The 12,132-nt window shown below is 41.7% G+C and overlaps 1 protein-coding gene across 2 annotated transcripts in view; it reads left to right on the top strand.

Moving 5' to 3' along the window:
* The window catches only part of LOC129724326 (roundabout homolog 2-like), a 521,020-nt gene that overhangs the window by 345,235 nt on the left and 163,653 nt on the right, over positions 1 to 12,132 (top strand). For both annotated transcript variants that reach the window (XM_055679088.1, XM_055679087.1), the window contains exon 3: positions 8,519 to 8,812. In XM_055679088.1, coding sequence (XP_055535063.1) covers positions 8,519 to 8,812 — 294 coding nt within the window. The remainder of the gene's footprint in view (positions 1 to 8,518; positions 8,813 to 12,132) is intronic.

The raw sequence follows: 12,132 nt of genomic DNA, 5'->3' as shown, positions 1-12,132 counted from the left end.
AACACGAAAAGTGCATGGGAGCTAACATTTATTTTGTGTCCCACCCTAATGCCCAGCCTACTGCAACTTTCCGTGTTTTATTCGCTTGACTATATCCGCCGATTTACACTTTATGGTTCATGCGTCTTCGCCCAACAACATTTTCAAGTCTGTCGCCAAGGATTGAATGCAAAATCCTATGCTTAAAAAAAAAAATAAAAACACCAAGAGCCTTCCGATCGCCCTCTTTCGACGTCTATGCTTCATGCTTCAGGGCCACGGGAAGAATTGGTGTTTTGTAGAGTGCAAGTTTAGTACGGGTTTGCAGACTACGGGACCTCAGCTGGTTACGCAATCCTTAGAAGGCCCTGTTTGTAGCTGCTATCCGCCTTTTTATCTCACGGCTAACCTCGTTGTCACATGTCACTAGTGTACCCAGGTAAATAAATTCGCCGACTACTTCAAAAGTTTCCCCATCTAACACCACCTCAGCATCAACACCCGTCGGACTACCACGCTCTCTACCAGCCACCATGTATTTCGTTTTGGCAGAGTTAATGACAAGCCCTACTCTCGCAGCTTCCCTCCTGAGAGGTCCGGAGGTCTCTTCCACAGCTCTACGGTTGATACCAATGATGTCGATATCGCCCGCAAAACCTAGAAGCATGTGAGACTTCGTAATGATGGTGCCGCTTCTTTGCACGCCGGTACGCTGCCCTAAAGTCAATGAACAGATGGGGAGTCTGCAAGTTGAATTCTCGAAATTTATCTAGGTTCTGTCGTAGGGTGAACGTTTGGTCCGTAGTGGAGCGTCCCCTTCGAAAACCGCATTGGTATTCGCCAACAAAGATCTGAGACCCTCCAAGGGTAATTCTTCTTCGGACGATGAACTCAGCATGATCCGGTGTAAAGCACAATATAGCTGTTCGCTCCCGACTTTGGGGAGTTCGGTTGGAATTCCGTTCTTACCAGCTACTTTGCAGTTCTTCAGTTCTTTCACTTCTTTCTTCACCACGTCCATGGATGGTGGGCTTTGCCATCATCCTCAACCACCATCCTGCTTCTTTCGGCTTTCGCTGTTTTTATAAGTTTTCCGTTCTATCGGTAATCAGGTTTCCCTCCCTATCGTTGCACATGACAGGGGCTGACACAGTTCGGCTCCTGATTCCATTAATCTTCTTGTAGAAGCTTCTTGCATCGTGCCTAGAGAAGCAACCTTCCACCTCCGCAAGAATACGCTCCCAATGCTGTCGTTTCTTCCGGCGATGGAGTCTTTTTTCAGCAGCTCTAGCTTCCCGGTATCTTTCTACGCTCTGACGAGTCACAGCCGTGGCTAACATGTGAACTCTGTCGCGGTTCTTTTTATCCGTCGCTCGCTAGCACTTAGAATCAAACCACTCATTGGACGTGGCTTACGCAGATGTACCCAACACTTCTCCGGCTTTAATGCTGATTGTACTCTGGATATGCCTGCACTGTTCATTCAGGTAACCTCCGACCTGGTCCGCGATCCGCTCATCAACCTTCTGCAGGTACTTTGTAGCCACTTCTCCAGTTGATAGCCGCTTGATGTTCAACTGTATCCTCCTTGTCGTCCTGGATTTTACCATGTTGGACAACCGGGCGCGAATCTTGGATACCACGAGATAATGATCCGAGTCAACGTTTGGTCCTCTACCTCATGTCTGCAACGTCTGAAAAGTGCCGATCAGAACATGGTCGATCTGAGAGCAGGCCTTTCCATTCGGGTGTATCCAAGTGTGCATACGTATATTCCGGGTACAAAACAAGTGCTACAGATAGCCATACCTCTGGCCAATGATGGTGATCGGCGATGAAACCAGCATCGATCTTTTTCAACGTGTGAATCAACTTCGTCTCTTAGTCGGTTCTAACATTTATCGTACGATACGCCAGTCCGAGTGAACCAATTCGGAGATTCGCTGAGATAAATCATTCTCTCTCAGAGATGGAATTTCCAATAGCTCTACAAACCGATGATCACTCTTCGCTGATAGAATCCAAGTGTCAAAACAAAAGAGAAGAATCGCGAGACGATAATTATCGATCACCGATCGGTCTCCATCTAATGACACGATTCATCTGTTTTCCTATGAGCCTGTTGCAGCTGGGTACCCTATGTCTAATCAACAATAAACGCGCCGCTTCAATACAACTGTTCCACTTCCCCTGTCAAAGTGATTGTCATTGCTGATCGAAGATCATACTGTGCGGTAAAGAAATTATAATATCTTGAATACTTATTAGTTATTACTTAAACACCTATTAGATAAAAGTTACATCAATCTGGAAATTTATTAAGTATCTTAGGCTAAATCGTAAGTTTTATAAAATACACTTATAATGTACTTAACATGATTATAAAATAACAGCTGAAAGGAAAGCGCTTAACCTAAAACACATGCGGCATTCTATAGGCGATTCACTGAAAGTTGTAAGTGAAACAAGATAAATTTGAATTGATATTCTAAACGATTATATTTTAGCTTAAAGCTTCGTGTACAAAAAATTAGTTGCTAAAGAATTCAGTGGACTTGGTTCATTCCTTTCAAATCGCCGGAACACCGCCACTGTAGTAGATGTGGCACTTAAATGAAGTGCCCGCAATAGGATCTACAGGCCGGAATTCACGTTCTCCCGTTTTCGGCCATCTTACCTTCAGTATGGCAGCAACCCCCACATACACTTTCTGCAGCCCTCTAGCCAGAATACCTACACGTGCCGGTTCGAGTAGAGTACTTACATACCAAGTACCGAGTTTCCATGTAGCGCCGTCTTGTTGATACCTCAAGTCGATTATGACGACCACAAATGGCCGTAAAAGTCAAAACAAATTCTTCACTGAGCACGAATGGTAATGATAATTTTCTACGATTATGGAATGGCAAAATGTACTGGAAAAGTTTGTCTTTGACAGATGACGCTTGCAGGCCATTACACACCAGTGCTGCCAACTTCAAGAAAGGTAGTAAAAATCACACCTCATTTTAATTATGTACATAATACTCTGAAAGTATACTAAATTTGTGTTGAGTGGCATAAATTTCGCTTAGATCAAAATATTATTTGAATTTGATTATTGGATACTACCAACATTTGGGTCATACGGCTTAATAACCAGTGATGGAAACGAAACGAATATGATGCAATCGTCGTTTATTCATCATATGTGCACTTCACGAAGTGTACAGGCTGGGACTAAACTCGAATCCTCTCAACCCATAATGAAATGATGATAGGGTGCATAGGTTTCTGGGAGAAAACAAACACATGACTAGACTACATCAGCTCTGAGAAGCGATTCGATCGTTGCGTTTGTCTTTCCATAGGCCGGTAGTTACGGGAAGAAAGGATAGCAACAGGAGAAAATCATGTCGCCTGAACAGCATCAGAGGTGTGGTGCGGTGAGAGGGAATGTGTGGGGGAAGGAACTACTTCGGCAGCGGTTGAGTTTAAGCGAGAGTAGGAGAGCATACACTGTCATTTTCTTTCTTTTTCTGACAAAAAATCATATTCATGAGTCAAAAGAATAAGGATATAACAAGTTCTGATCGCTCTCTGTAACAGAGACGAATAACTTCATATACCGAGTTGTGCACATTGAGAACCACGTATTGTGGTGTACACTAATGAATAGAAATATGTCGTAAAGAGGAAAGCAAAAAGAGTGCACCAGCACCGATACTTTGTTTTTCGCATACTGACGACGATGTCAACGCATCCTAGGCTTGTTTTATATGTATTCATTAATCGCTAGAGGTGATTTTTTTCCTTCGCTGTTAATAACATGAGGGGATTAGTATTTAAACGTAAACATGAATTTCTTTTCTTGTTATGTGTTGTTCTGTGTTATCAAAATTAATTTTAATGGTTCACCGCTCATTCAACCATCTTGGTTATCAAGGTTGCACCTGGAGTCGTTAACCGGCCTCTGAACATCAGCCTGATTCCTTAAATATCCATATTGTGTGCTATTTCATTATATCAGGCTACTTTCTTGAAACGAGAAGTTATCGTTTTGAATTTCAAAATGATGTTTGATGAATTTCCGGCCTCTTCATGATCCCGAAATTTTAATATTAAGTGGTAATTGGCCATTTTAAACTATTTTACAGAGACCAGATGTCGCCATATTGGATTTCAAAATGGCGCCTGGAGTTGAGTTCTGGCTTCCAATCATCATCATAAATACATTTAGGTTCTGGTATCTATATCGGATGGTACTTGACAGTTTCAGGCAGTTTATCAGAAACCGACTATCGTCATATTGAATTTAAAAGTGGAATCTGGATTCGATTTCCGGTCAGTGGATATCATTCAGGTCAAGAAATTTTAATTATGAGTAACAATTGGCCATTAAAGGCTGTTTTCCAGAGACCACAAGTCGTCATCTTTGATTTCAAAATGGTATCTGGGGTTGATTGTCGACCCATGGACATTATCATGGTCCCGGAGTTTCAATACTGGGTAATATTTGGCAATTTTTTACTGTTTCGAGGGACCATCTAGGATTCCAAAATAGTACCTAGAGTTTAGTTCTGATTATCATTCAGGTTCCGGAAATATGAATATATGAATATTGGATAGTAATTGGCCATATTTGGCTGTTTTCCGGAGACTACAAGTCGCCATTTTCGATTTCAAAATTATGTCTGGAGTTGAGCTCTGACTTCCGAGCAAGGAATTCTCGTATCGAGATTTCAAAATGGTTCTGGTTTTTTTTAACCATCATTTCGGTTCCGCAAATATCCATGTTAGACTTTATATGGCCATTTTAGGCAGCTTTTCAGAAATCGAAAGCCGTCATCTTTAATTTCAAAACGGTGTCTGGGATCGACTGTCGGCCTCTGGGCATCGTTATGATCCAGGAATTTCAATATTGGATAGTAATTGACTATTTTAGACTGTATCCTGAAAAATAGAAGTCGCCATCTACGATTTAAAAATGGAGTCTGGATTCAGTTTTTTGCTCTTTGGACACAATTCAGGTAAAACTTAAATAGCTCGCTACATCTTCCGTGTTGAGAATGTTTTTTTTTGGGTTTCGCTACCGTGACCTTTCATTAGATCTATTGTAGCATTCCCCGGTTTTTTCATTACCAGATCAGAGTGAAGAATTACTACAAGCGGAGATGAACCAGCCGAAGGCTGAAAATCTCCTTAAAAAAGAGAAATGAAAAAAAAGAATCACTACAAGAAGTAACCCTCAGCCCTTGATTTAGGTATGATCTCAATTAAGTATTATGTGCCGTATAAACTGCACAACCTTATTAGGACAAGATATCCAAATTTCAAAGGGCTAAAACAGTCCCTTATCAAAATAAATTGCCCTCTTATCAAACAGTGCTGGATAGATACATAATAAATGTGCTGAAGACTCAATTTTTTCATTGTGAAAACGACAAATATTACTTTAGAATGTTAATAGTGTTCAAATCTTTAAGCTTCAATGGTTTTACAACACAGCCACTGTGAACTGAGTGTTTTTGAGTTCAAACCGGATCTTTAACTGGTGAGTAGATTTCTGAGCTGCTCTCTATATTGTCTAAGTCTATTGTTCTCCTGGCACAGGTGGATCCAACTTTTCTTGGCTTTCGTTCTGCATTGTCTTGGCTGGTCGTAAGTGATGAGTATTTCGTCTGAGTATAGTTTCAACTGCACATGATCATCTCCCGTCGACGCATTGCATCACTATTGCTGTTTATCATGTCTTGTAATCTGGAAGATTTTGGCATATTTCTGGCGTGTAACAGTGCAATTTAGACGTCTGACTAAATTTCGGCACATTTCTTGAGAATCGTCTTGGCCGTGAACGTATAAATAGTTCTAATGGCTTTCCACACCATAACCTTCTTGCCGAATTTTTAGATGTACTGGCTTTCATTCAAGTGGGGACATTCATGATCTCCGGTGTGGTATAAATTTACGGTCCTGGCAGATTTTTATAGTCTAATTCTATGTAGGTTTCGTCATCCATAAAAACACACCCTGATTCCTTCGTCAGAAGTTTGTAATAAAGCTTTCTAGCCCTCGGCTTCACAGATTCAGCCTGTTTGGTGTTTCGTTTTGACTGCTTCCGACGAGTTTGTAGACTCATCCTTGGCACGCATAACGTTAGTCGATAAGGCACCTATTTTTTCGCCTCATCTTATACTGATGCTGAAGGATGCCGCTTGTAGTAATTTCTTATCTTCCTGTCCATTGTGGGATCAGCAGGCCCGGTTTTCAGCTTATTTGTTTGCCTAAGAAAAAAAAAAGGATTGGATGGTCAACGTCCCTGTTCTTTGCGAACTTTTGGAATTCGCGGACGAGTACTGCGGTCCATTATCCGACTCCAATACCCGTGGAATCCCATTAATCGCAAACCATTCCTTGAGTTTCGCAATGACAACTGTTCAAAGTCAAAGAAACTCGAAAATAGTCTGTTTGACATTGTTTCGTTGATGTTTCTATCAGAATCTACGGGTGCCGATTGTTTCCTGTACATCCGACCCCATGTTTATCCAAAACCGACATTCGAAATGTTGATCAATCCCTAGGTCACCGGGTGTAGGAAATATCCATATCCATCAAGGTTGTTAATACGATAGATTATCGTCGATAATCGTCATCGCCGATATCGATAACGTCTGATATCGTTATCGATCGTTGGCGAAAGCGTCTTCAAACATTAACGTCATCGGCGATGACGATATTCACCAAACGTTATCAGCTCGCTAACGTCTTTTGTATGTTTTGTCTGCCGTGGTTGCAATTGGATCAAAAAGTAGGCACGGGAAGCGTTTTTTCACTTCGAGGGGTGGAGACGAAGCATCACTAGGCACCAAGAAAAAACTTTTCCTAGTTTGTTCATGTTTCGTTTCTCATCATGATAAAAAATGTCTCAGTTTTAATTGTTTCAAATTGTGAGGCGCTTTTTGAAGCACGATTATGAATAGCAAGGTATGTGGCATTGTCAGATTTATGATTCAATTCCATCTGAATGATATATCTAATGATGCGAAAATTGTATGGCAGTGGTTGGTCATAAACAAACGTTATCGATTCGATACCGTCCAGTAGCTATCGTCCTTGGAAATGACGATAATGTCTGAAGACGTTAGCGTCATCGTCGATAACGATAACAGACGGTATCGTCATCGGCGTTTACGATAACTTATCGATTAACAACCTTGATATCCATGTTGTTCCGGTAGTGGCCAATGCAACCTGTGTTCAGGTATATGTCTTTTGGAAGATTCCATATAAAAAATCCTGGAGATAGAGGTGTCGCATGCTATATTTTGATGTAGAAATGTAAATGTTCCCCCTGCAGGCTTTTTCGGGGCATCCCGGCGGGGTCGTTCCTGGAATCCAATGCAGCTTGAATTCAAAAATATGATTTTTAGAAGATTCTTTATGAAAAATCCTGAAGATAGGGGTTTCATCGCAGCTTTTTATCTGCGAATAATTAAGATCGGCTGGTGTAGGTCAATGAGGAAATTCAGTTCAGATTTTAAAAAAATCTTGAAGCTGATCTTGAACAAGGAAACCTTTTGCTTAATTTTATAGTATGACTCTTACTAATTCTAATACTAATCTTACTAATATTAAACAACATTTTTCGAGATATTCCAAGTTGAGTTTAGTTTTATTATACTTGATTCATACAATTTTTGAAGGCACTTACGCCACTTAACCGTTCCTACATAACTTCACATTCGACTGAGTCAAGTAGATCCATAACACTCGAGCCCAAAGTTTTTCGGTTCGAGATGAACATGGGTAACAACGTACGAGGCGCTATAGCGCTATGAAAAGTGCATTCCAAAATCATCGTCAATCGTCGTTTTCTGATACGATCTGGCGCTGAAACATATTGGGTTTCGGTCGGTTGGTGGATGCTGCTGAGAGCGGCAAGAATCACAAGCACATCACACTCTGCCTATGTCGAACCAAATGCAGTTTGCATGTCGAGCAAACATCGGGTCACATCGATGCGGAACGGTAGCTGCCTGAAAGTGCATGGATTCGAGCTCTAACAGACAGATTCATATGTTATCCTTCGCCCATAAAGTGCGGAGGCTGACTAAATAAAGTTGTCAAATCGGGCTTCATGCTGGTGGGTTGTGACTTAATCTATCTGCTGCACTAGTTAGCCTTCAGAAAGGCTAGTGTCTATAGTGTTGGCTTTTAATACATCAACCTAGTGGTGCATGATTTCTGTGACTGCAAGCCTGTTGGTAAAGTTATCCTTCTGTTGATAGAGATTTCAAAACGATGCGCTGGTGAATCGCGTGAAAGCTCAGCTGCGTTATCAACAGCCTCCCAGTGGTTTACAGTGGAAGCGAATCATGTACGTTCCGGATTGGCAGGCTGTCGAGTGGCACACCATTGAGTCAGACTCGGGAAAGTCACAACAACCAACCGAACGTCTACATTCCGGGAACGGCAAATGACATGTTGCTAGCTGATATTAATAATTTGCATCTCTGCCCGATAGTGATTACTAATGTCTGGCCTTTCCTCTTTGTTTCAGCTCAATTCCGGACACCGCGGATAACGGAACACCCAAGCGATGTCCTGGTACCGAAGAATGACCCCGTCACGCTCAACTGCAAGGCGGAGGGCAAACCGGAACCGCGAATCGAGTGGTACAAGGACGGCGAACCGGTCAAGTTTACACCGAACCACGTCCTGCTGCCGTCCGGTTCGTTGTTCTTCCTGAGGACGGTTCACAGCAAGAAAGAACAGGACGGCGGCGTTTACTGGTGCCTAGCACAAAATGCCGCTGGGAAGGTGCAGAGTCGGAATGCAACGCTACAAATTGCTGGTAAGTAACCTAATTAGGCTGATTAAAATTTTGTATGGGAAACTTTCCTGAATTGGAGTGTTTTTTTTTTTTCACAAGCATTAGCAGCGTGTGTGATTTGCTGCCCTACCTGTCCCAGACTAAAATAATTATATCATACATATTCATTTGTTGCACCTCCCGGCGATTTACTGAGACCACTCTTTCGCTGATTTGCATAAATGATGATCACTTATTTAGAAACAATTATGTTGCAACACGATCGACCGCCGCCGAGTTCGAAAGCGATCGTCTAATGGCAAGGCAGCTGCTGTAGTGAAAATCAAATTCAATCTGTGACGAGGTTATTTCTGTCACTGTTTAAGCGTACGGCCGTAATTACACGGTTTTCCCCGTCTGGCCTGGACCTGGACCCGCCATGATGAGCCCCGCCAATTTCGTTGACCGATCGAGTTTATGTTCGCTTTAGTAACTAATTAGTTCGGTCGTTCAGCGCCCAAGCCACCTGCTCGGTGGGTTACGACGACTAGGCAATCCCATTTGAACGGTGTCAATTTTATGGTAATTGTGATCGTAATAGTCGTAAATTGCAGGATTTTTGCGCGCAGCTTCTTCTCGTCCAGCCCAGCCAGCCACCCGTGGTAGTACGTGATGTCTGCACCGATTAGCGAAATTGGTTTTCAGTTTGTTCAGTCAAAGCGCTCTCGAACGTTGAAATAGTTGGAAAGAAGGAGCATCTCCTCCTGGTGTCACTGCTGACTAACTCTGTATAGTGCCACTGTGGCGTCCGCCGCGGATCTGGTTCTCCAATTATTGCTTTCCTGTTTGGATATGGTCGGAGCAGGCCGGACCTGTCCTGCTGTGTGTGTGGAGTGGCTAGTCATAGTTGCTTCCAATTTGCATACGACAGGAAATGGGTAAAAAGAAATACTTTTTTTCTTTTTTTGCTATGGTAGATGTCAAGAGTCAGTGATGGCTAGAAAAAAGAGGTTTGCATTTAGAGAAAATTATTTTATTTGATTAAAAATAGACTTTGTGATTAATTCAATTTGAAAATTACATATGTAAATGGTACAATGGAATGCGGTGAAAACTGATCGTTTATGATTTTATGTGGCTATTAAACGATCATACACAAATAGTGACCAAATGGTGAAATAATGAACCGAATGACCAAAGTGTTGATTATTAGATAGCCAAAAATTTATCTAGCATTTAATGTAGAAAAAAGAAATTTAATTTATACCTATAGACAAAATATATTGTTTAATAAATGTCACAAAATGGAATGTAGCGAAACGTGCGAACTTATAATCATCAAATTGAAACATCAAAAAAGCGATAAAAACTTATTGAGAGATATTGAAAAAAGCAATAAAACTGTCTTTGAACATAAAAAAGTGATATATTCTCTGCCACTAATTAACTCCATGCCTTCCGGGCCTATGTTTATTACGTATAAATCAATCTCTCTTTTGCGCTGTCGCAGATTAATTTAACATCATTTTCTCCGCGTCGAATAAATCATCATCAGCTCCATATAAGGCACTCGCCAGTAGTAACACATTAAATTTGTGTGAACACACACCCGAACTAGTTTGGTTTAGCTTCGAATGTTCCGTTCCTTAAAAACCACAACAAAGGTTACCCACTTTCAATGCAATGATTGACGATAATTTGTGAACCTTCACAGCTGTCGCCGTCGCCAAAACCCCTTCCCCTCTGCACTGAAGTCTCATTCACAAAAAGAAAACCACACACCTCATGCGTCTCTTCGCTTGCAGCAAATTGCACCTAATAAATTCCATTTCCCAATACAGGATCATTTGCCTGAGATTCGTAACCCGCAGACGTCTGTGTAGCATTAAAATAAATAACATCTTACCAAACACTGGCTGCACAACATTTAGTTACTAGTTACTGAAAGCCAGTCTGGAGCCTGGTGCCCTCAGCAAATCGAATCAACCGTATGAAAGTAAACAAATTCAAAGCCCCGAACGAGGTGCAACAGCACCAGCAATTGGCAGGCAGGATGAGATGCCAGAAGCGGGATTTGCATCTGTGGCGCCTCCGTGGGTTGACTCCGGCGGTAACCTCACTCATCCATCAGTAACCGTCAAACCGAGGGCCCGGATTGCAGTGCCCACAACCAGTCAGTCATTTCCCCCGGGGGCGGTTTCTTTTCTCGTTATCTTGTGCTACCCGCCAGAAAATCAAAGGGACGAGACGAGGGATCGGTGTACCGGTTGATGAATTTGATGAAACCGCAAATGAGTTGTATGTGGCAGCTCTTTGGCCTATACAAATATAGGGGAGATAAAGTGCCTTCCTTGAGCGTACACAATCTTTGGAAGGTTTTTTTTCTTCTTCTTCTTTGGGTGCTTTTAATAAACCGTTGTTATTAGGGCGCAGTTTAATGGTTTCGATTGAATGGTTTTTGGGATGAAAGCTTGCGGTACCGCCACCGCCCGAAGCGCCCGCGGCGGCCTGATGAGGCATGTAATGGTAATCTGCGGGACCTTCAGATTGTAACCCGATCGTTACAACGATCTCAACACCATTTTGCCGCGTGTGGTTTGGTGTGACTTGTTTTGAATTGTTACTGCAAGAGAAAGTAAGCTATGGTACAAAGCGGGTGGATTACTTTGGGAAACAGCTATTTTATTACGTGGTGCTAAATGACAACATTAATTTATGATTGCGATCGGTCGTCCTTTCTTCAATTCGTTATACTGGAGTCAATTTTTCTTGTGAAAGTAGAAAACCGCATCAGAATTTTTTGAGGTTTTGATGTTACACCTAGTTTTAGTTTTGGCATTTGGTTTGTACTTTGAATAAGTCTCGGGTCCGAATTTGGAAATGACACCTTTGGCATATATCGATACCTACTTCAGCTAAGCTTAACTCTGACTGTACATATCAATGGTTTCTACTCCGTGATGGATCTAAGCCACTCAGGATGCTCAACGAATCAACTGAAAGAACGACTGGGATTGGAAATTTATTTTCACTCACTGTGCATCATTTAATGACCCGATTTTTTATAGACCAATAACGGCGCCGGCCACGTTCTTACAGTAAGGTGGGAATATCGTCGGTTTTGTGCAACACCGACACAACTAAATTTTTTTGAAGTAGAATACTTCTCTCAGGAAGTTCGGCTACATAGGGATGTGAAATGAAAATCTAAAATCGAAAAAAGTGAAAAATGTGTACAATTTCAAATGCTAATAAATCGGTTAGTATTCGATGGATTTCCTTCGTTCTTGCAGCAATAGATTGCAAAATCTTCTAAGATTCTTCCCAAAATAAGATAATTGTAATTTTATTATTCACACTAT

The sequence above is a fragment of the Wyeomyia smithii genome, chromosome 2, assembly GCF_029784165.1.
Source record: "Wyeomyia smithii strain HCP4-BCI-WySm-NY-G18 chromosome 2, ASM2978416v1, whole genome shotgun sequence".
NCBI classification, from domain to species: Eukaryota; Metazoa; Arthropoda; class Insecta; order Diptera; family Culicidae; genus Wyeomyia; species Wyeomyia smithii.
The sequence above is the reverse complement of the archived record's forward strand: the minus strand, read 5'-3'. Positions and strand labels throughout refer to the sequence as shown.